This window comes from Gopherus flavomarginatus, chromosome 2 (genome assembly GCF_025201925.1).
Source record: "Gopherus flavomarginatus isolate rGopFla2 chromosome 2, rGopFla2.mat.asm, whole genome shotgun sequence".
Lineage (NCBI taxonomy): Eukaryota > Metazoa > Chordata > Testudines > Testudinidae > Gopherus > Gopherus flavomarginatus.
This window is the reverse complement of record NC_066618.1, coordinates 253044425-253070469: the sequence shown is the minus strand read 5'-3', so window position 1 is coordinate 253070469 and position 26045 is coordinate 253044425. Positions and strand designations below refer to the sequence as shown.

The following is a 26045-nucleotide window of genomic DNA, read 5'->3' as shown; positions in this document are numbered from 1 at the left end:
ACTGACAATCCTCTACTGCTCCTGAACAGACCTTTCCCGGATAAAATCATTAAGTAACATTTGTGCTTGAAGGAGCTATTTACTCCCATCATCTCTTCGCATATAACACCGATAGTTTCTCTGCTGCTAGTGTCATGTTAACGCAAACACAACACAAGGTGGTTGCTAGGAATATAAGTAAATCTATAACAGATCATGTATTTTATGTGTTAACATTTTAAGACTGCTTCCGTATCTGATTGGTTTCCACTGCTGAATAGTCATTTTCAGGCGGAAATGTAACTAATGCTATTAAAGGACTGCAATGGGAATAAATTCAGTGTTTGTGGGAGTTTATGGCAATTTTCTGGATGCTGTATTTGCATCCAGTTTCCTTTTGAATGAATTTGGGCATTTAGTCCTCGCAGCTAAATGATCAGGATCAGATAAGGAGAGATGCTGTGCTCTTCCTGAGAGATGCTGAGTGCCCTGAATTCTCACCTCACAGGGCTTGGCCCTCGCTTACTAACCTACCATATAAATTCTGCTGTCTCAAACCTGTTGGAAGAGCTGTACTGTTTTTCAATCGCCACGGTTTAGATACATCTTGTGGAATCAACTGTACATTGATTTGTTAATGAACTGATGCTAGTTACAATTATATTAAAGTACTTTAGAATGTATAAATGAGTCTTCCTTGTTCTGAGGTTACGTCTACATTGCAGCTGAGAGCGTGCTTCCCTGCGTGGGTAGACAGACGTGCACTAGCTCTGCTTGAGCTGGTGCGCTAAAAACAGCAGTGTGGCCTGAGAGAGCGTGAGCAGCAGCTCAAGCTAGTCATCTGAGTACAAACCTGGCCAGACCACCTGGCTACATATTCCAGTACCTCACTTGAGCCGCTCTCCATGCTACCCCCAGCTACACTTCTATTTTTAGGGCTGGTCTACACTGGGGGGGGTGGGGGCGGGTCAATGTGAGATACGCAACTTCAGCTACAGGACTAGCATAGCTGAAGTTTATGTGTCTTATTTCGACTTACCTCTTGTCCTCACAGCGTGAGATCGACGGCCGCGGCTCCCTCATCGACTCCGCTTCCACCTCTCGCGCTGGTGGAGTTCTGGAGTTGATGGGAGTGCATTTGGAGATGAGACACGATATATCAATCCCCAATAGATTGATTCCTACCCGCCGATCCGGCGGGTAGTCTGGACGTACCCTTAGTGTGCTAGACTGAGCAGAGAGAGTATATTTTCCACATTGGGAAGCATACTCCCAACTGCAGTGTAGACATACCCTCAGTGTAGACATACCCAGTGTGAAAAAGCTTTACAATAAAGTGACTTGAAAAGAGTATCATGAACTCTTAAATTTCATTGTTGCCTAAATTGAATTAAATTGGGTAATATCTAGAATGTTATGTGCATTTTATAAGATAAAGCAAGGCCTGATCCTGATTTTATTGGAATCAATTGGTTCCTTGCTGTTTACTTCCATGGGAGTAGGAGCAGGCTTTAAATTCTGAAGGAGATTAAAAAGAGAACCACAAAAAAGCCCACCCAAAACAGTGAAATCCTCAAATAGATGAATTGTCCCATTATGTCTTCTATATTTAAATCCTCTAGGCTCTTATGGTGTTCTCTTCTGCCCCAGGAAAATTATTTTGCAGGCTAGTTACTCAAAAGCATTTTCTTTCATATTCTTATTCCATGCTTCATTGCCTTTTAAAGTATAATACTAAAAGTTCAGAACTTGCAATATGGAAAATAGAAGTTTTCAAAAGAAATGTCTGAGAGGCTGAAATGATTAACAGCTAAGCCTTAACACTACAGGTCCGTAGGACCAAGACTACCACCACAGAAATCCATTGGTGAAATTCCCGTTAACTGTAGTAAGCACAGGATCAGGACCATAAAGAGGAAAATGACAGAAAAAAAATATGACCCTGAAAAATAGAAGGCTGCTAAATTTTTAATTTAACATTGTTTGCATTATATTAATAACTCACTCGCAAAGTACAGGAAGCAATTCAATAGTTGTGTTTTGCTCTAAAGAAGGATAAGGGCCTTCATTCTTTCATTAATCGCATTGGTGCCCTGAAAGCACAGTCTCTGCAAGGGCTGTCTTCCAGGGGCTCCTCCATTCACAGCTGGGTTTTCTCCTATCCCCTTAAGGGAATGATGTAAAGAGCACAATGTATTAAGCCTTCAGCTTTGTTAACTTACCCTGGTTTCTCTTGTCTATGTCATATAGGGAGAATCCAGAAGAGTTCAGTCTGCTTCCTCAGCACAGCATGCCCCCTCCAGCTCTGCAAAGCCCAGGGGAGGAGCGTGCATGGGATCAGGGGAGTGTGCTGCAGTGGCAAACTCCACCTTCCATTGGCATAGGCTCCCCTATGCTCACGGCGAGAAGTGGATGCTGGGGGAGCATGTGGCCATGTATGAAATATGTATGTTTAGTGTAAGGTAATATTAAATAATATGGTTTGGAACTGAGCAGTTGACTAATAGCAATACTATGCAACAGTTCAGGACAGGAAGTAAAGAATGCTTCATTGAGTTGATGTTACTGGGGGAATCTAAATAGGCAAAATTAAATTACCCAAATTTGGCCAGGGTACTGGAGTGAAACTTTTGCTCTTACGAAAAATGCCCTTAATAGCTGCAAATAATCAGTATCTGAGGTTTGCATCTTACCTGAATGAAGCTACCTCTGGCAGCACTTCAGCATCATGATGGAGCGCTGGCTTAGTCCTATCTCAGATGGAGGAGTATCCCCACTGAATCACAGCATTACTCCTGAGGTAGTCTGTGTTTTCCCTGAATGTCTCACACCCAACTAATCTCCAGAGCCTACCCTGCTTAGTGTTTGAGCTTAGCACGTAGAGGACATACAGCACAGCTGCAAGACAATAAAAAAAATTATGATATAAACCATACAGCTTGTTGATGAGTAGGATCATGATTGGTATTTTAATAAATATTTCTCTCAATTTTGTATAATTGGTCCAGTGGTAAACAGGGTTAGTTGAAAACATTAGCCAAAAATAAACTGGTGACATGATTCTATTTCTAGTTGACTGGTTTTGTTTATTTCATAACAAATAATTTCAAAGTTGATAATTGACAGAACAAATGTTACAGTATTTTAGCCCTAAAGTTTCAATGATCTAAATGTATTGCAATCCGTTTTTGATTTAATGCTTTCCGTGTGTTATTTGGATGGAGACAACTTACTTCATTATTGACAGTTTGTTACTCCTTGCCTGATATTTTCGGGATTATGCTGCTGTTTTCCCTGCAATCATATTGGCAATATACTTGGTAAAGCTCCCATTGACTTAATTGGGTCCATTTTTGTGTGGTACTTTGTATTAGTGTATACACATGATCTTCTGTCTGTTTGGTGCTACTGATAGATATTCATAATTATTATCATTTATTGTGACAGTCACATACTATTAAGAATATTGCATATGTTTATTATAATTGTAATACAACATGTAAGTAATTTGCGTGGGAGATGGCTCAGTGACTGCCTCCATCCTACTGTGCATATTCATAGCACCCCAGTGGAGCAGCACAAGACCTGTGTGTAACACCGACAGACCCCAGTCGTCGTCGGGCAGTATAGAACTGGGGACCTCTGGAGCTTAGGGCGTGAGCCTCTACAGCATGAACTAAAAGCTAACTGCTCTAGCCAAGGTTGTAGAGCAGACTCATTGTATCTCTCTCTAAGTAGTTTCGGTGCCACTAGATGGGACAGAACACCACACCCAGGAGGTGTGTGGTTTACAGATGCACCACTGAAATTCACCTTAAGCTTTATTTTAAACTTTATTTTAAGCTTTATTTTAAAGGGTGAACTTTATCCAGAGTGCTCAAAAAGGGCTGTTGCAGTCAGCACATTTGGATTAGCCTCTAGACCATCAGAGATGAAAAGCAGGTATTGAACAAAATTAGTGGTAAAATCAAATGCATCTTCTCTCTCCCTTGATGCTGGTGTACTGTGTGCCTGTGAACTGATTTTTTTCGGTGGACCAAATATCATGCAAGTCACATGAAAGAGCATCACAGAATGAAGAATATGCATCAGTCAAGCAAGAATAAGGCCTTATGTCTTCTTTTTCTCTGTGTTAAACCTCAGGCACTTCTCTCTGGAACTGAAAGACTAGCAAATCTGAGAGAATAATTTTAGCTTTCTGAGTCTTGTAAATCATTCTGAACCCTGTTCACTGTGCTGGTAGTGAACACATTTTTCTTAATGTGGTGTTAGGTAAACTTCCCCTCTGCTTCTGCGTAACAAGTCTTTTTACTGAACACCAGTAGCTACAAAAGTTGGTGCTCTAAAGATTTCCAACTGTCTTTCTGTCACCCAAGTCTATGCGCATGTTTTTAATGTCTATTGCATTTGGTAGTTTTCCTATTACTGTAATTCAGGGTACAATTCATAGTTACACAGTTATAGATTAGGTACAAAAAATAAAGGGCAAATCTCCACAGATTTTACAGTACATTAGTGTTTTACTGTTGGCGTTGGTTATTGGTAGAGGAAAAGGAGAAAACGATGTGCTGAAAGGCAAAAAAGGTCCATTAATTTGCCCTGAAAACGCAACTGGATTTTTTATTACAGCGGAATTGAAAGATCTGCAAATTGCTTTTATTTCTCCTCAGCATCAGCATTGTTATGAGTCTCTAAAGGAATGTGAAGGACAGTTTAGGGTCAGCATAAAGACCTCCATTGAAATAAAATATTCATAGCAATACAGATTAGTGAGCTCATTTTTAAAAATGAGAAGAGAGCGATATTTGTAGGTGGCAAATGGACATAGTCAAAAAGAAGACAGCAAGCGCATTTGGAAATGTTTAAAAAAGAGTTCAGTAAAGCTCTAGATTTAATGTTCATAAAGTTAAATAAGAAGAAGAATGTGCCCTTCCTGTGATACCTCCTAAAAAGATAACATTTCACCAGTGGTCTTTGAGACACTACCTTTTGCCTGTTCTAAGGATAGGAGAAAACTCAGGTATCTAATACCATTGTGTGGGAACCACTGGGAAATACTGATTTGAATGGTGAGCACTATAATCTAACGCCTTTCAACTCACAGATTTTCACAGCTGTTTACAAACAATCCTCACAATACTCTAGAGAGGTAAGAACATGTTACTAACATACCCAATATATAGATAAAGAAATTGAGCCACATAGTGGTCAAGTGCATTGCCTCACGTCACATAATAAATCAATGGCAGAACTGACAATAGAATCTTGTTTTACTGATTCATATTCCCTATTTCTAAGTATCAGGGTACACGGAAACAGATTAAGGTTATTCAGTCCATCCTCTGCCAGTGCAGGATGGTTAGCATAGTATGTCTTTGTCTCAGTCTACTTTTGAGTAATTAGCCATAAGGCTTTACTCTCTTTCCTCAAAATAATATTATAGACTTTAATCACCCTTATGGATAGAACATTTGCCCTAATGTTCAATTGCAATGTCTCATTCCTCAACTTCACCTTAAAATTTCTAATTATTCTTCTTGCTGTTTCTTGAGCCACCTTAAAGAATTTCTCTTCTTCCTTAATGCTGACACTCTTCCAATTCTAATATATATTATTCTCATTGCCACTCCCTTGTTCCATTTTCAACTCTGCTTTTGTGTGATTTGAGATAACTGTTCTGCCCAAATCAAATTGTACCTGATGCATTTTACTTAATTTCACAAAGCGATCACCCTATTTATGACCTATCAGTCCTCATCCTCAAAGGAAACCTGAATAACAGTGTCAAAAGACAAGTCTGGGAGCTTAAATTCATAATTTTGCTAGGCATTAATAAACGTGGAATGTACAGAGACACTGGATTCATGGCTTATTACAACAATCTATAACCCACTAACAATGCCCCCTCAAGGTGTCTTCCTTCTCCCTTCTTTTCTTCCCCATCCCCTGGGGGGATGTTAACAGGCTACATCACCTTGAATGGACCTGTCATAAACAGACAGTTAAGGGTTAATTCCTCTTTTACCTGTAAAGAGTTAAGAAGGTCACAATACCTAGCTGACACCTGACAGGAAGGACCAATAACGGAACAAGATACTTTCAAAGTTGAGAGGAGAGAAAAAGTCTTTTGTCTGTTCTGTGTGTGCTTTTGCCAGAGTCAGACATCCAGAAAACAACCATCTAACCCTTGCTTAAATTAGTGAATATTTAGATAAGAATGTGGTAGATTTCCTTATTTTTCTCTTTGTCATTTGTTTTGCATAAGAAGGGGAACCAAACTGGGTTTCTTTTGTATAACTTGAAACTTTTGCCCAGAGGGACATCTTCTGTGTTTTGAATCTGTTGTTTGTGCGAGTAGCGTGCATGCTCATCTCAAAGAGGTATTCCTTTCACCCTTTTTCTTTAATTAAAAGTCTTTGTTTAAGAACTTGATTGATTTCTCCTTGTTTTAAGATCCAAGGGGTTTTTGGATCTGAGCTCACCAGGAATTGGTGGGAGGTGAATCAGTCACAGTCCTTCCAGGAAAAGGGGGATCCAGACTGCGGAAATATATAGGGGGAAGACAGAGTTTCCAAATGACTCTTCCATAAACGTTTGTTTAAACTATTTGGTGGTGGCAGCTACTAGAGCTGAGCTGGTAAATAAGCTTAGGGGTTAGCTCATGCAGGTCCCCACAACTGTACCCTAAAGATCAGGGTGGGGGTGACACCTTGACAGAACCCTTGAAATACGTGTTACTGCTTATGCTAAACAGTGTGTTCCACCTTGTAGTTAGCTGTGATGCTCTAGGTATGTCTACAATGTAATTAAGAACCTGTGGCTGGCCTCTGCCAGATGACTCTGGATCATGAACCTTGGGCTAAGGGGCTGTTTAATTGCAGTGTAGACTTTGGGGCTCAGGCTGGAGCTGGGGACTCAGCAAGGTGGGAGCATCCCAGAGCTTGGGCTGAAGTCCAAGCCTGAATGTTTACACCACAGTTAAACAGCCCCTTAGCCTGAGCCCCGTGATCCTGAGTCAGCTGGCCCAGGTCAGCCTCCAGTGTCTAATTGTAGTGCAAACATATCTACTGGGTACCTTTCCCAGACCTGAAGAAGATCTCTGTGTAAGGTTGAAAGCTTCTCTCTCCCACCAGCAGAAGTTGGTCCAATAAAGATTGAAATTTTCTTTTAGTATTTGGGAGCTTTTCTAGACTACATTCACATTTCTCAGGAGCAAATCATTTTCCCATTTCTCTATTACCTAAATCATACTGAAGACACTTTACATGCATATTCTGCTGCTGTATATTCTTTAAAATTACCACTAAACTTTGTCAGATAACTTTGTTTAAGCTAAAATGAATTAGGTAATTCCATTATTAATTTTGAGGCTATTACCTTCTGATGCGCTCATCAGAAACATAACTCTTGTCTTGAGGGAGCTGAAGTAAAGTGAATGCAATTCCTTGTGTGTAAGAAAGTCAGTGTCCTTCCAAAGCTATGACATGCCTGGGCCAGAAAGAGCAGGTTTGGGTGCAGAGAGGACTAAATGATCTGAAGGATAGAAAGAACAAATACATCTTGCTGCTTGCCACCCCAGCTTCCTCATCTTGACAAAGAGATGACAAAGAGTTCACAAATACAAGAGAACATTGGTAGATTCTCATAGGATTTGTATTCCCTCAAGGAAAAATCAGTCTTAAGGAGTATCCGTCTATGCAGGTGTGTGCACTTACACACACACACACACACACATAATGTATTCCTTCTTCCCATGTTGCAATCCATGATACAAATGGTTCTGGTTGCGATTCTGCTCCCAGCAGCCAGCTCCAGGAGTAAACACATTCCCTGGAGAGTTCCACCAGCAAGCCCTTTGCTTGTGGGCAATTTCTTAGGATCAGACTGAACTGAAAAATAAATAAAGCCGAGGTTAAGAAACGTTAAATGATTATGTATTTTGGCACAGCCCTTGTTGTTTAAGGTCAAGCAACTGCAGATTAAACATAACTACCCTTGAAGTGCTGCTAAAAGAGAAATGATCACAATAAAATAAATATGTACTTTTACTGTACATCCAGGTAGAGCTGCTTTATGTAATTGCACATTCTTTGTTTTTATTCTTGCAAATAAAAGAGAAGCATAATCCTGAAGCATCAGATTAGCAGATGTGTACAGCCTGTGTCTTTAGTTCACAATCAAATGTTGATGTAAATGCAGAGGTTTGAACAGAAAATTAGAGGCTTTCAGTGTCCTGCTGTTGGAGTGTGGCAGTGAATCACTGCCATTGGTGATTAAAGAAATACCTGGAGAAGGTTCTTAGACTTTAGTGTGATGCACTAGGTGTGTGGTTTACTGCTGCGCTGAGTGTTCTCTTCTGCGAGGGCAGTTGTCAGTAAGATTGATTAGATAGCTTCACAACTGGTAATATGTAGGTAGATGGCTTTTACTAAAAAGCATAGTCCTCAGTCTGCCAGTCATCCTCCCATAACATGGACTATAGGGACAGAGCTTGCTTTAATTGTGACACTTCACAGTCTAACTTGTCAATCCGCTCCAACATACGTGTTAGGCAAGTAAAAAGTTTTGTTTGAGTTTTTAAATGTAAGCCTTGATCATTTAACAAGGAAAAAGTAAGGAAAACAGAGAGAGAGAGAGAGAATATGAATCATTACCTGATCCACATTGACAAGGATTCTTTTTTATTCTAAATAAACCAAGCTTTCTGTCTATATCAAAGATGAAAATTAAGCCACAAGATACAATATAATTTGATGTTTTCTACTGTCTTTCATGTGAATGGTGTTTCAGAAAGCTTTAGCGTTCAATAATACATTTGTACAGTTGAATAATGTATAATAGCACAGGGAAAGATGTTAAGAGAAGCAAGGGAAACAATATGGGTCACATCCTTAGCTGGCATGAATTGGTGTAGTTCCACTGATGTCATTGAACTCAGTGTTGCTATGCCAATTTACACCAGTCGGAAGCTGGCCCAGTATGTTTACAGTTGAGATTTGAAAAGAGAGACATACTCATTGAGGCAAAGGTTGTTCCAGGTGGTAGGCACAACAGGAGAGAAGATTTTTTGCACCTATAGTAGCCAGATGTAAGACATGACATAACTGAGTCTAGGGCTGCTGTTAGATATGCAAAGGAGACGAGGAATGGAGCAAAGAGACAAGGGATATGAGATAGATTAGAGCAAGCCTCTAGAGGGGATGATAGAACACTGAGAGCAATTTTGAATTAGATCTTGAAATGAATGTCCTGATAAAGAAGAAGGGAGTCAACAAAAGCCTGACACCACAAACAGCAAGCTAATGGCTTTCAGAGGCTGCTGATGACTACTTTAAATTGTGATAATTGACACTCTGAAATCAAGAGTCAAAAGACAGAAAACTATGTGCAACTCACTAAACAGCAAACATCTAGTTATTTAAAAGCAGTAGCCTCTGATCCTAAATAGAATTAGAGAGATATCAAAAACTGGATCGAACAATTCAGGTAATATGAAGTGTTCTTTTTCTAAAATGTACCCAATTAAAGACACCTTTTCTACATGGCAGCTCTTTAAAAGAAGTCTAGCACAGAATGGAGACATTCATCTCTGATATCTGAGGTGAAACGTTCTGTGCAGATCAATTATTGGTATTTATGAACAATAACACTCTGGACGTATTAAGATCTTATTGACCGTAGTGAATTATCTATTGAGGAAAAGACATAGAAAGCGTGTATGTCTAGCATTGACTTATGACAAAAAACATAACCTCTTGGGGTTTATGCAATTTTATATACTGTGCAAATGGTTGAAAACTGCCTGCTTTTGCCATAATCATGTTTATCGTAATGATGTGCACCATGTTATAGCAAGACAATAGTCCTTTATTGCCTCACTAAATAATTTAGGCAATAAATAGCCTAATATTTTCACTAGTAAAATAAAAAAAGCCCTGGCTCAGTATAGTTTTCTATGGTTTAACAAGCTGATCTGAACTGTGGCATTTGTGATGACCAGGGAGTCAACTGCTCACTAGCCCTTTCAGCTAAAGATCCAGATCCAGATTAATCCTTTGTGTAATTCCTTTAGCTACAGTAGTATTACACCAGAAATGACCATGGCAGTGATGTAATGACAGAAGCCAGTAGCTAGTACAAAATTAGAAAAAAATAGATATTATGTCTGGCAAGTCCCATCAGCTGTATTAGTACTTGAAAATTGAGGGAATATTGAGTGGAGTAAGGGGGACTCGAATCTTTTTTAAAAAAATAATGGCATCAGTGGGAGTCTGCTGGAGAAGAACCTCAAGGCCAGGTGCTAAGATGGTTATAATTATGATATTTATAAGTGATGTTGAATACGATTTACCTAATGGAAGGTAGTTCTAGGTGCCTAAATAGGTTGTCAGTATTACTTTAAAGGCTTAGATTGCTCTTTATTTCTTGACCTTTACAAAAGTGTGCTATGTTGGGTAGAAAGCAGCACACTGACCTTCTTGAACCAAGCTGTAAAATGAATAATCTAGATAAGAAGACAAAACAATCTAGGGTAGTGGTAAGTTTGTTTTTTGTTTTTTAAATACGCTGATATAAAGTAATGAAGTAGTGCTAATGAGTGCAACTGGCAACAACTGGAGTCTTCCCTGTGCTGAACTCAGAAAGTCCCTCAGGAGTTTGGCAGTTACTTATACTGCATTGTGTTGGCCAGTGGGAATTCTGTGACCCATCCTTCTCTTTCTGTCAGAAACAAATGCTCAGTTTGGCAAAGAACTATCACACCCTTTTTGTTGACAACGGCCTATATGGATCCAAGGAGAATCTTACTTGAGTTAGACTGTCCCCTATAGTCTGGAAAGTGGTGGTGGACTGGACTGTGTTATTGCCTGGAGTTATCTGTATTTCTCTTTGCGTCTGGATCTTAAAAGAAAATAAAACATTGTCTGAGTCATGATTCCACTGAATATTAGCAAATTACCACAGGATTCAATCATCATCCTCATCCTCATCATAGTATTTAGCCCTATGTTGTTGTTATTGTTATGGAAAAGGATTGTTTTCCCTTTCTATGACTACAGAAATTTATAGAGATAGTTGCAGTACAGAGTCACCTTTCACCATTCCCCAACAATTCGACTGAATTTCTTCATACTCATTTTTTTAAACTCTGTTAAAATTAATTTTTTTTAAATTGTATCTTTTGGCAGCTTGACGCTACTGACTAAGTCCAAGCAAAAGGAGATTAGAGCTATGTAAAGTCCTTCCTAAAATGCATGACTGTGATTTACAAGATATGCTTTAGTGTACCAGCTGAAATTCTAGCTTTATTAGCAACCCTAAAACTTTATAAACTTTGCCTATAACAGGTATGTCCAAACTTTCCTAAATGTGCGGCTCCCATTGGGAAACTGCTGGAAGACAGAGGACCTCACTGAGGCTGCAGTCCAACAAAGCACTTAAGTACGCACTTAATTCCATCTCTGTTTAGCAAGGCACTTTAAGCCCTTGCTTAACTTGATGTGCTTTGCTTAGTCTGAACCTACACCTTATTCGATACCCATTTAAGTCAATGGACCAATTTCTGGGAGAGCTAATGGGAGTTGGCTCAGGCCTGTAGAGCAAGTACAATATTTTTCTAAGATTTATTTTTACAACTAAATCCAAATGAATAATCTGAAATATCTTGCTTGTGTGGCAAAATGACAAGATATTAGAAATACAGCAATTCCAAACCGTTGCTGCTTGTTTGCTGCTGCTTCTTCTTTAATAACTGATCTCTGAGATATTGTCTGTGTTATGACGGTTTTATAGAAAATTTGGGAATGACGAAAAGCCATTTGCCCTGTTGAGACTTATCATTACATCATTTGTCCCAGAACAGCACCTAGTCATTCTTAGATTGATGATGCCTCAAAAATCTTGCCTGCAAAACCATTCTAAGCATTTATTACTGTCAGAACAAAAAAGTGCTTCCTAAAGTCTGTTTTGAGGATATTTTTCCTTAACTTTTACTTACAGTAAGCTTTCTTGTCTCACCGTTGTGCTGTAATGAAAAAGTAACTGAAGCTGACTTTCTCTGCACCAGTTTTCAGAACATATGCTTCAGTTAGGTCTTCCTTGATACTCTTTTTCTCTCAGTTATCATCTTTTTCACCCTTTTGCCTGTTCTCATACTGGAATTTAGGCAATTAATCCTAAAAATTGTTTTGCTGCCCTTCCTTAAGTGTCGTAATATATCTTACAGTATAAAGTGGCTAACACTGAAAATAGTAGTCTAGTGTCAGATAAGCATAGTGAAACTGTAATGTATAATTGTATTGCACAAGCAATGACAGAACTAGAAATTAAAGGATTTTTAAAATAGAACTATTTCCAGCCAGCCATATTTTTTTCAAAAGAAAACCTTTCATACTAAGAAATCTATTTGAATAATTTTTGCTGGGTTAACTTGCTCCTATAAATCTGAGATGAACAGAAGAACATAAGACTAGCCATATTGAGTCAGACCAATAGTCTACCTAGTCCAGTGTGCTGTCTTCTGACAGTGGCCAGGCCAGATGCTTCTGAGGGAGAAAACAGAAAAAGATAGTTATTGAGTGATCCATCCCCTGTCCCAGCTTCTACCAGTCAGAGGTTTAGGGACGCCCAGAGCAGGGGGTTGCATCCCTGACCATCTTGGCTAATAGCCATTGATGGACCAATCCTCCATGAACTTATTTAATTATTTTTTGAATTCTGTTATACTTTTGACCTTTGCAATATCCCCAGGAAATGAATTCCACAAGTTGACTGTGCACTTGTTTTAAACTTGCTGACTATTAATTTCATTAGGTGTTCCTTGGTTTGTGTGTTATGTGGAGGAGTAAATAACAGTTCCTTATTCACTTTCTCCACACTATTCATGATTTTATAGGCCTGTACCATATCACCCCTCATTTGCCACTTTTCCAAGCTGAGTAATCCCTCTGTCTTTAATCTCTCCTCATACGGAAGCTGCTCCATACTCTTAATCATTTTTGTTGCCCTTCTCTAAACATTTCCCAATTCTAATACATCTTTTTTGAGATGGAATGATCAGAACTGCACTCAGTATTCAAGGTGTGGTCATACCATGGATTTATATAGTGGCAATATGATACTTTCTATTTTATTTTCCATCCCTTTCCTAATGGTTCCTAACACTTTGTTAGCTTGCTTGACTGCTGCTACACATGGAACAGATTTTTTCCAAGGACTATCCACGATGACTCCAAGATCTCTTTCTTGACTGTTAATAGCTGTTTTCGCCCCCAGTATTTTGTATGTACAATTGGAATTATGTTTTCCAATGTGCATTACTTTGCAATTATAAACATTGAATTACATCTGCCATTTTGTTGCCCAGTCGCCCAGTTTGTGAAATCCCTTTGTAACTCTTCGCAGACAGCTTTGGACTTAACTACCTGAGTAAATTTGTATCATCTGCAAACTTTGCCTCCTCACTGTTGTCCAGATCTTTTATAAATATGGTGAACAACACTATCCCCAGTATAGATCCTTGGGGTCCTGACTATTATCCTTTCTCCATTGTGAAAACTGACCATTTATTCCTACACTTTGTTTCCTATCTTTTAACCAGTTACTGATGCATGAGAGGGCATTTCCTCTTATGATATGACTCCTTACTTTGCTGAAGAGCCTTTGGTGAAGAATCTTATGAAAGACTTTCAGAAAGTCCAAAAACACTATATCTACTAGATCACCCTTGTCCACATTTATTCACCCCCTCAAAGAATTCGAATGGATTGGTGAGGCATGATTTCCCTTTACAAATGCCATATTGACTGTTTCCCAGTATATTGTGTTCTTCTATGCGTCTGATAATTCTGTTCTTTACTCTCATTTCAACTAACTTGCCTGGCACTGAAGTCAGGCTTATTGGCCTGTAATTGCCAGGATCACCTCTAGTACCTTTTTAAAAAAATGGCATTGCATTAACAATCCTCCAGTCATCCGGAACAGAGGCTGATTTAAGCAATAGGCTCCATACCACACTTGGTAGTCTGTAGTAGGTTCTTTGGTATTCCCTCCCACCTCCAAGAATGTTAAATTTAATCATATTATGGTTGCTACTACCAAATGGTTCAGCTATATTCACAGTTTGTCCCAATCCTGTGTACCACTTAAGTCTGAAGTAAGAAAAGCCTTTCCTCTTGTGGATTCCAGGACTAGCTCTCCAAAAAGCAGTTATTAATGGTGTCTAGAAACCTTATCCCAGCATCCTGTCCCGAGGTAGCAATTGCCCAGTCAATATGCGGATAGTTGAAACGCCCCCATGACACTAAACTGTGGGGTGAGATAGATATGCTGGAGGGTAGGGATAGGGTACAGAGTGACCTAGACAATTTGGAGGATTGGGCCAAAAGAAATCTGATGAGGTTCAACACGGACAAGTGCAGAGTCCTGCACTTAGGATGGAAGAATCTCATGCACTACTGCAGGCTGGAGTCCGACTGGCTAAGCAGCAGCTCTACAGAAAGAGAACTGGGGATTACAGTGGATGAGAAGATGGATATGAGTCAGCAGTATGGCCTTGTTGCCAAGAAAGCTAACGACATATGGGGCTGCATTAGTAGGAGCAATGCCAGCAGATCGAGGGAAGTGATTATTCCTTTCTATTTAGCACTGGTGAGGCCACATCTGCAGTATTGTGTCCAGTTTTGGGCCCCCCACTACGGAAAGGATGTGGACAAATTGGAAAGTGTCCAGCAGAGGGCAACAAAAATGATCAAGGGGCTGGGGCACATGACTTACAAGAAGAAGCTGAGGGCACTGGGATTGTTTAGTCTGCAGAAGAGAAGAGTGAGGAGGGGATTGACAGCAGCCTTCAACTACCCGAAGGTGGGGGTTCCAAAGAGGGTGGAGCTCAGCTGTTCTCAGTGGTGACAGATGACAGAGCAAGGAGCAATGGTCTCAAGTTGCAATGAGGGAGGTCTAGGTTGGATATTAGGAAACACTATTTCACTAGTAGGGTGATGAAGCACTGGAATGAGTTACCTTGGAAGGTGGTGGAATCTCCATTCTTAGAGGTTTTTAAGGCCTGGCTTAACAAAGCTCTGGCTGGGATGATTTAATTGTGATTGGGGTTGAAGTTGGTCCTGCTTTGAGCAGGGGGTTGGACTAGATGATCTCCTGAGGTCTCTTTCAACTCTAATAGTCTATGATTCTATGATTACCATGTCCCATTGATTGTCATCATTCCACCAAGTATCTGTGATGCCTATTATATCAATATCCTCATTTGATACCAGGCATTCAAGTTCACCCATCTTAGTATAAAGACTTCTAGCATTTGTTTAGAGCACTTATAAGAACATAAGAATGACCATACTGGGTCAGACCAAAGGCATATCTAGGCCAGTATCCTGTCTTCCGACAGTGGCCAATGTCAAGTGCCCCAGAGGAAATTAACAGAACAGGTAGTCATCAAGTGATCCGTTCCCTGTCGCTCATTCCCAGCTTCTGGCAAACAGAGGCTAGGGACACCATCCATGCCCATTTTAGCTAATAGCCATTGATGGAACTATACTTAATGAATGTATCTAGTTTTTTTTTGAACCCTGTTATAGTCTTGGCCTTCACAACATCTACTGGCAAAGAGTTCCATGGGTTGACTGTGTGTTGTGTGAAGAAATACTTCCTTTTGTTTGTTTTAAACCTGTTGCCAATTAATTTCATTTGGTGACCCTGTAGTTCTTGTGTTATGAGAAGGAGTAAATAACACTTCCTTATTTACTTTCTCCACACAAGTTATTATTTCATAGACCTCAATCGTATCCCCCCTTAGTCATCTCTTTTCCAAGATGAAAAATCCCAGTCATATTAATCTCTCCTTGTACGGAAACCATTCCCTACCCCTAATCATTTTTGTTGCCCTTTTCTGAACCTTTTCCAATTCCAATATATCTTTTTTGCGAGGGAGCGACCACATCTGCACACAGTATTCAACATATGGGCATACCATGGATTTATATAGAGGCAATATGATATTTTCTGTCTTATTGTCTATCCCTTTCCTAATGATTCCCTACATTCTGTTCACTTGTTTGACTGCCACTGCACACTGAGTGGATATTTTCAGAGAACTATTCACAGGGACTCCAAGATCTCTTCCTTGAGTGGTAACAGCTAATTTAGATCTCATCATTTTATATGTAGAGTTTATATATATGCTTATAAAGTTTGTCAATATTTAGTTGTCTGCCTTCATGTGATGAAAGTGAGTGGGACTCATTTTCGTTTGACTGTTTCTCTTCAGCTCCTATCTGCACATTATCAACTTTGATCTTCTCCTATGTACTAGGATATAGAGAATTCCCATTAGTAATCTTCCACTAAAGGATGTCTCTGTCCAAACCATGTGCTCCTTTACACCTATCGGCTTTCCCCCAGCCCTTAGTTAAAAAATTCTCTACAACTTTTTTAAATTTTATATACCAGCAATCTGATTCTGTTTTGGTTTAGGTGGAGCTCATCTTTCCTGTATGGGTGCTTCCTTTTACGAAAGTTTCCCCAATTCTTAATAAACTTAAATCCCTCCTCCAGACACCACTCATTCAGATACTTCAGTTCTGCCTATGTAACTGGCTCTGTGTGTGGAATTGGAAGCATTTCATCTTAAATCTCTTACCTAGTAACTTAAACTTGGCCTCCAGGATCTCTCACCTACCTTTTCCTATGTCATTGATATCTACATGTGTTACAACCATTGGCTCCTCTCCTGCACTGTACACTGAAACATCCCTTCTATTCTGGATGCACTTAGACAGTTTCTATGTAAGGTTAATATTTTCTTCACAAATTTGTGAATAATTGCATCAGTGGAAAAATGAACTAGAGAGAGTTGTGACTTATACTTGAGAAGGGTGATGAATACAACCCATTGTACACCTGCTCCAGCAAAAATATTAGTTTGGTTTCAAAGCTGCATCAGTTCCCAGAACACTACAGATCTGGTTTGCTCGGCAGCTTGACCTATTCAGACAGAAGGTCTAGGCTGCCATGATACAGAGATGTGACAAGATACGATATTTTTCTGTTTTGTTTTGGGTTTTTTTCCCCAGTAATAATTAATTCTGTATTATTTCTTATACAGTCGGGATTTCATGTTAAAGGGTAAGAAGAGGGATAACCTTTACTTGTCACAGGAAAGTGATTCAGTGCGTTCATTACTTCAGGGCTATCATCTGTCATAGAGTAATTAGGTTTGCAGTCCACACACAAAAGGAGTAAGCACTTGATCAGGGCCCCCTATCTCGACATGTTGATACGGTTGCACTGGAAGAACTAAGAAGTTGTGGTTACCAGTGTTGAAGAGAGATAGCAAGGGCAGCTTTTCCTGCATTCCCCTAGTGCAGACAAAATAACTTCCCTACATTTCCCAGCTTGGGCAGTGCATCCTCAGCATGGATCAGTCACTCAGCAACCATAGTTTAGCCCAGTGGTTCTCAAACTTTAGCAACCCTGGGACCCCATTTTGATTTTAAAAATTTCCGTGGACCCTCAAGCGTCCTGCTCAGCCCCAGGCTCCACCCCCACTTCATCCCAGCCCCAGTTTGAGAAACACTGGTTTAGCCCGTAGAGATATGTTATTGTAAACAATGAAAATACAAGAGAATTGAGAGTCTGCAGTATTGACTGTGCCATGGGAAACATAACCTTTCACCATCTCACTTATTGTTTAGTATCACATATAGGGATGGAAAATCTTTGCCACGTGATGATCCATGTGCTGTGAGTTGATGGTCTTAGTGCAATTTTTAGTGGAATAACTGCTAACGGAGGCCAGTGCCAACAGTTTTGATGGTAGATTTGCAATGGGGACATTAGTCCACTAAGACCTGAACTGAGACCACCACATTCCAAATCTCCCATCACAAATGTTGATCCTAGTCTCCTTGTTATCAGTTACTGCAGAGAAGAAGTGAATCAGATTACAAAATGAACTATCCTCAGAGCCCTGGAAATAGTCCGTTCAGACCAGGGCTCGCACACGAGCGCTGAACCCAATCCAGTTAAAATCGACAGGCATCATTCCACTGACTTTCCTGAGCTTTGCTTTAGGCCCGTTGTCAGGATGGAGTGGGGCAGATCACAGTGATGTTCCCTAGGCTGTATCTCTTCTGTGCAGAGAGGGCTTCAATCTCCAGGGATGTCCATCTGACACTTTTCAGATTAATAATAAATTCACATTTTGGGAAACATACAGATCTGGGTATCTGCGTATCTGCAGTTTTAGAAGATGACATGAAATTGATCGGTGTTAAGTATCAGAGAGGTAGCCATGCTAGTCTGGATCACCACATGGATCTGACAAAGTGGGTATTCACCCACGAAAGCTTATGCTTCAATATGTCTGTTAGTCTATAAGGTACCACAGGACTCTTTGTCGCTTTTTATGAAATTGATTATTCACCAAATATATGATGGGGCTGCTTCCAGGCACTCACTCATGTAACTTAGTACAGGATTCGGAAATATGCAATGAAGTACTGAGGGCTGAAATTTGGCCTTGATTGTTCACTCAAACTACTAGGGGCTTTCAAAAGAAACAAACCAAGAGGGGAAAGCCTATTTAAACTTTTATTATTAACTCTTCCGAAACAAATTTCTGACAAAGATTTCTGTTAAATTTACTGGGCTTTCCTACAGAACAACAAATTTAACTAGAATGGACACCGGTGTCTTGTGCCCATCTTACTTTTAGACATTGCAAATATATCAGATATTCAAAAACATAGTGCTGTAATTCAAACATGGACCCAAAATCTGTTCTTAGCTACCCCATTGTAAGCCTAAAATAGTTCCATTGTGTTCTACCAGTGTAACTGAGTGGAATTTGAGCAGTGGTAGTTTACAGTATACACACTCTCTTGCCTTTCCTTTTTAAGCAAAATGGACATCTGTTACAGAACTGTCAGATATTTGGTAAGAAATATCCCCAAACTTCTGCCTCTCCTTTGAATGCACCTTTGCTTTGTTTGTGTTTTTTATTTTTGTTTTTAAGAAATTGTTAGATCACTCTTTAAGAGGGACATTTTTTTCCTTCCATTTCTCTGCTGAGGGTAAACTCAGTTCTGTACTCCTTCATTATTAATACAGATATTGTTAGACAGATAGGAAACTTTGTTGTCCTAAACTGACATTCAATGGCTTTTCTACCTCTCAGAAACAGATCAACAAGTATAGAGGCCTCCAGTGTGCTAAGAGATGCATTTGTTTGCTTTCCAGGATCAGTGGTTTTGGCGTGTTAGAAACAACAGGGTGATGGATGGATACCCCATGCAGATTACCTACTTCTGGAGGGGTTTGCCTCCAAGTGTCGATGCAGTCTATGAAAACAGCGAAGGGAATTTTGTTTTCTTTAAAGGTAAGAAGGGCAAGAAATCTAGGTGACATTTACAGGCCTGCCGACACCTCATAGAAACATTTAAAAACTTTCTTCTTATAGTGAAGTAAAATTTTATTTATTTTCACTAGTGGCTTGTCATACCCTTTGCAAATTCAGAATGTAGAGAATTAGCAAATAAGTGAACAGATAATAAAAAACCAGCATCTAACATACTTTGCACAGTGGGCAACTATTGTTATCATTAATGATAATACTTCATATTAGTGATTTTGGGGTATATTTTGTAAAAGTAGGTAAGTCTTACTAGTAAAGACCATACAGCAATGATCTGCTATTAAGTCTTTGCTCACACTTTTTGTGCGTGAACTACAGGTTGTCTGGATTAAGAAAGTATGAATGAGTGAGTTTCTTTATATTTTTTTCTAGTTCTCTTTCTTCATTTCTCTTATTACTAGGGTATTTGCATATTTCTAAGTGACATCTGTTCCTGCTGTGTATATTTTATCATGTGTTATGTGTGCCACATTGTAATTATTTGGTCTGGAAATTATGATGCTACAAATTTGAAGTGGGAAATGAATTATTAACAGATATCCCGGTTTCATGCAAATGTCCCTAGTCATTTTTTAAAAAAGAGGAAAAACCTCAGAAAATAATGTTAAGTGGATTGAATTGTTGCTAAGCAATAAGTAACTTTTTTTTAAGTTTTACTCCAGGCATCAGCTGTTCTTTAAAATTAAAGTTCTTAAATATGCATCTAATTCAGATTTAATGTGAAAATTATACTTTATGGTAGATAAATAGTAGTTTATCATTGGAACCTGTTCATTTGAAATGGAACCAATGTAAAATGTAATTACTTTATAAGGTAAGAACTGTGAAAACAAAGGAGAATGTGATTTGAGAATAAAGAATCCAGTTGTGAAGCTATTAGAGTTAACTATATGGATTGCGACTGGCTCTTTTGTTCTTTTTCATATAATTATGCCTATGAAAAGGTAGAAGAACAGTGCAGACATTTTCCCAGCCATTTTTTCAAAATATGAAAAAGGTTATTAGGTCAAAAAATGGACCCACCTGTACTATAGTAGAACTAGCGTGGAGGTACAAGAAGCATTTCATTCACTACTCAAGTATGGTCACCTCTAGAGTGTGAAGGTGTAATTGTAATTGTGCAGAAATACAACACAACAGTTTAATACAGGCAATGATGATGAAAAGAACTTGCACCTTGTTTGAGACATAGAAGTTACATGTCTTTGTATTTACTTTATTTACTATATGATAGCACACAACACGTGCCTTTTATGTCTGTATGCATGTGCTAAATTCCAAAGCCAGCTCATAAAATGTATACCATATGATAAACTGAATTTTATTCTCCACTTTTAACCTTTTCAATAACACTCTGCCTTCTAATCTTTCTCGATTATGTCCAGTGTTCCAAACCTATAAGCAACAGTTGGCATTTTCTAATATAAAAGTTGTACTGTACCACAAAAAAGATTGTCATGCATCCCTCTACTCCCCTCCTTCCTAATAAAGCAGTAGTAGGAGGGTGTTATGACTGAACTATTCAGCAAGCAAGAGGCAAAGATCTGTCAGTCACAGGTAGTGTATAAGTACCAGTCTACTCATTTCTTCTTGGTTTTTACCTTCTACATGCTGGAAGGGTAGAGCAGCAGCTGTCTCAGTATTTCACCCCCTGTGCTCTCTTTCATTCTGCCTTATTCGTTCTTTTCCTATTCTAGCCCAAGAAAAGATGAAGAAGCATAGAAGCAAGGATAAATGGAAAGAGAGAAAAAAGCAGCACACAGGAGACATCAACTCTCCTGTGTCTGCTCTCTCCAGGGCCCCAGTTACACAGAGAGTAAAGCAGCTACCTCCTATAGCTGCTTCCATCCAGTAACCAAGGAATCAGGGAGGAATAGACCAATGTGCTGCATATCAGCTCCTCAACTCCACCTCTCCTCACCTTTCAACCTAGCCACATTGTTGTAGGGTGTTGGTTCTATGTAGATCCCTGGTTAGGTGTTTTCTGTCTGGGTTTCTGTAGGGTTGCCCATCACTGTGTATTTAGAACCTCTCTCTGTCCGTGGCCCAGTGGATTTCATATGCCCAGCTACCACCAACTTTCTTTTAACAAATGTGTCAGCATTTCCTGGGCCCTTAAGTCCATTTGTGTAAACTCCAGTAATCATAAGTAGTTTGCACAGATGAAAGTCATAATATGAAGTAAGTTATAATGTGCAGGCTTAATTCAGCCTGCAGAACCTTAATTTATGGTGATAATATGAGAAATAGAAAGAAATCATTTTAGCCCCCAGGCCATGGATGAGTTTATAAGCATGGCAGCTAAGAAAGCGGAAAAAGCTCGGTTTAGCTGCAAATGGAACTGAAAATTGAGATGCAAATCAATGAGACTCAGTGAACACAGAACCTCATAACACCTTTTTACACAGTCACTTTTTAGGGTGCTTGAAGGCCTAGGGTCCTTTTCCCTCATAGTGATCCCACTCTGCCTATTGCATTCATTAGCGGATGATTCCCACCATACATGGCCTGAATTTCAGTACAGAGAGCAGACGCAGGCCTTCCTCAGTATTCCTTAGATCCAGGACACCAGGATGCCTGGGAGTACAAGCCTTGCACAGCAAGAACCACAAGACCCTTGTTTTCCTATAGCTGGAATCCTCAAAATGTCAGTACTCTCTTTTATTTTTTAATGGCCTCTTGCTGCACTCTGCCATCAAAGGCATCACCTCTGAGAAATAAAGACCAGCCATTGTAGATCCTTGGCTACTGTCCCATGGGACAGAAACACACAGTGTTCTCTGAAGATCTAGATTGTATATTTCCAATCAATGCCATGCTCTTTTCTGCCTTCTCCGCCAGCTTTGCATTAATGTGTGTAGAGCAGAGGCCAGAAAGTAGGTTTCTCATTCTCCAAGGCTCATACTGTTATATTAGTTGTGTTAGAAACAGCCCACTTCCCCTTTGTTTTCAGAATCCTCCACAAAGATCTTGTCACCCTCTGTTGAGCTGGATATAGAGGTCGGGTGCATTCTTGCCACATCTCCTCAATTGTCAGCTTATTTCTGTGTGTAGTATACAGATCCACAAGGATTTCCGTTTTCAGCCAGTGTTATTTGTGCCTCTGAAACTGGGGTGTAGAAGTCCATGCAAAGATCAAACTGTTAGACCTCTGTAACTCTCAAGAGAAGATCAAGATAAAGTAACAATAGACTGCAGAGTTCCCTAAGGACCGTCTTCTCCAGGCTCACCGTCCTGCATCATAGTAATCGTCTCCCTTACATTGTAGTCAAAGTTGCAGATAGAAATTACCGAGCCCATTCTTTAAGTCTATCTTCCTTCCCTACTCAGTGAACCAAAAGGATATTTACCTACTATCCATCTGCTGATCCAGGCTTTGTTTATTCTTCTTTGCTTGTCCGGTGCAGGGACAGAATCATTCAGTAACTTATGGGCCATGGATACCAAAATAATTTGTGTAAAGTATAGATACAGTTCCTTGGGACAGAAGCACAGACCTGGGATAAAATTTAACTCCTCCACTTATGGTGCCTAGAGATCACGCAGGCTTAACAGTCTGGTGGCTGAGCAGAAGCAGTATTTATAACCGTAGGTTTCTTAGAGGAAGTCTCTGGTTGCTTCTCTTGAGGTAAGTAACGCTCAATCTCAACTACAACACATATAGTACTCTCAAATCTCTACTTTGTGCTGGAGAAAGAGGCGAATATGTATTTATGCTTCCTTCAGAACATCCTCTGCTTCCTATGGGCAGGCTTCAAAAGGACCTCAAGGTGAATTTTCCATCAAAATTTCTCTCTTTTCTTGCTTTGGAGGTTTTGTTATTAAAAGGAAGTAGGTGGACTAGGACTTATATGATTGACAGATCTTTCTCTCATGTTTTCGGATCTATGGAGCAATAACACTGCCGTTGCCCATAGGATGGGAGAAAAGACGATTCAGTCAAACACAGTTGTCAGTAAGCAATCTTCACCTTGTTTTTCCCAGTAAAATTGCACTGATTCAAGGTCAAGGACAAGCAATATGCAACCTAGCCCCAGTGGCATTTTTAAGATGCAGCATCTTGTTGGACAGAAAAGCCTGCTTTCTGACATGAGAAATCTGGAAACAACCCTTTCTAATTCCATCTCAATGATCTATAATGTATTTGATTTGGGCCCTCAATGTTTAGGAGACAGCAGACCTGAAATTTGAAACAACTTGATTATTAGAAAACCTACTTAAGATACTTTTTTTAGGTTTTGAGGGTTTGGTTTTATTTGTTCGTACTCAGTCATCTCTCCCTCCGCCTGTGCAACTGGATTAATGGCACTGAGGCAATACTGCTTTAAAGAAGAAGAAATATAAAATAGAAGCTAAATAAAAATCTTTAAAACAAGCTTACATTTTCTAGCAGACTTATGCTGTTAAATACAAGGCGCATGCAGATGATCTGTAACGGTGGTATGGTATGCAGGTGTTATTTGCATTCCTTTGAGACAGTATTCATAATTTACAGCTCTGCTATCCCAAATTCATACTAATAAATACTATCACCACATCTTGCTGTGTATTTTCTGTACTGTCTGTCTGTGGAGACCACTGATTTTAGGGGCATATTTAATAAATTATGGCTACTTGTAAAAAATTTGCTGCTTTTGTAGAATCAAATCTCCCTTTCCCCGCAAAGCATTGAGACTTTTTGGTTTTCAATGGGAACTAGTTTTATGTCCCTTCAATTTACATTAATATTTATTTATACAAGGAAAAACATTTGTAAAAATTCAGTAGCACACTTGGAAAGCATGGCTATAAAGCAATGCTTGCTGTTTTTGGGAGTTGAAGACACACAGCCTTCTTTCTTGTGGCTCATAATGCATGCAAGGTATGTGGTATAACATAGAAGGCTGCTTATAAAAACCAGATGTTTATATTCTTATTGTTAGTCAGTACTGGCAGCTATACTGAATAATGATAATAAAATAACACCAGAAAAATACATATGTATTTATAAAATGGCAAAAATGTAGATAGTAAAATTTATTCCGTGTACCTTTTGGAATTTAAATAGTGTTAAAAATGAAACTGTCAAGACATCTGCGTTGTTGAAACCTATGGCCAGCCAAATGTAGCAATGGAAAAGCTGTTATAAATTTCGCACTACCACTGCCACCATAACTCTCAATAATTCTTATCCCACTACTTTGACAGTTTCATTTTGAAAGCTAAAATGTACTTGTAGTGAGGCATCACGAAGCAGTAAATAGGGAAGTGACGGGATCCAGCTAGATAAATAGAAGGACTTGGAAAAGTTTAGAGGAAAAAGGGAGGAGGACAAAACATACTGGGATTGAGGTACAAAATATTTAGAATGAGAACACTGGGGAGAAGAGAGTTCCAGAATGTGAATGAGGAAGACAAAGAGATATGAAAGGAGGTTTTTTAATGGATTTTATTGCTATGAGTAGATTTTTTCCTAATATTTGTTATATTAAATACTTTAAATACTGTACACAGTACTTGTAAAATGTACATACCATAATTCTATTTTTGCATAATGATGGCATGAAAAAAATACTCCACTAGTTCTTGAGAACTCAAGAAACCTTTGATTAATTTACATCCTGATTATATACAAAAGGGAATGTAGTATAGTTGATCTCTCCTCTGTGGTTGGTTGTAATGGTCAGTAGATAATTAAATAGTCTAAAATAACCAATATTTACTAGCAAAACCTCAGTATGCTAAAGCAAACATATATATTCTTTGTTTTTGTCCTGTATTTCTAATCAATTTTCAGAAAGGCAGCAATAGATTTTCAAAGACTTCAGGTAGTTAAAATCACAGTCCATTTTTTTCAAATTGTTTCCCTGTGGTGTTGGGTATTTAGCTAAGCATTACTGCAAAAAACTAAAACATTTTGACTTTATCACTTGCTTCATTCTCAGCCTGTGATCTTACCATCCTGCTTGTTGTTATATTAGGGAATAGATGGTGAAAATGAAACAGTCGGAAGATGGACTAAACTTTATGAAACAGAGTGATTTATTAAAATCTATAAGAATAATAAATCCACAAACCAGACCTGCAAGGAACAACTTTGTAAAATAAATGTAGTGCTTGCTGCTGCCAAGGAGATAGGTCACGTGCCTTATCATATGAGTGACCATGTATCTGGAAGAAGGATCACACCATTATTGTTCAAATAATGTCTGGTATTCTTTCCTTATTTTTATTGTAATCATAATGAATAAACAGGTCTTCAGTACATTGTTCCTATAACTTATAAAAGAAACTAGATATAGACTAAATGAAAGCAAATAATGAGTAATGTGACTTAACCACTCATTTGGATACAATTTTGAAGTCACTTCAAATTAGCTCATTAAAACTAGAAATAAATGAAATTAATCCCAGCTACAATCAAACTCTGATCTGTAATTTAAATCCCCCTTAGTATTCAGTTCTGAGTGTGAAAGCTTCAGATTCTTGCTGACACTCTTCTGAATTGTAGTTCTCCTCCCACTAAGTGCTTCCCTGACCAACAGTCAACCACTTTCCAATATCATTTCTCCACATGAGGAAGAACAACAACAACAAAAAGCTGCAGCCAGACAGAACACTTAGGTTTCTTATTTATAATGCTTCCCATTAATAATGGTCACAG

The 26045-nt window shown here is 39.0% G+C and overlaps 1 protein-coding gene across 1 annotated transcript in view; it reads left to right on the top strand.

Annotated features, from left to right (window-relative positions):
- The window catches only part of MMP16 (matrix metallopeptidase 16), a 242549-nt gene that overhangs the window by 196149 nt on the left and 20355 nt on the right, over positions 1-26045 (top strand). The window contains exon 7 of the mRNA XM_050940940.1: positions 19228-19366. Coding sequence (XP_050796897.1) covers positions 19228-19366 — 139 coding nt within the window. The remainder of the gene's footprint in view (positions 1-19227; positions 19367-26045) is intronic.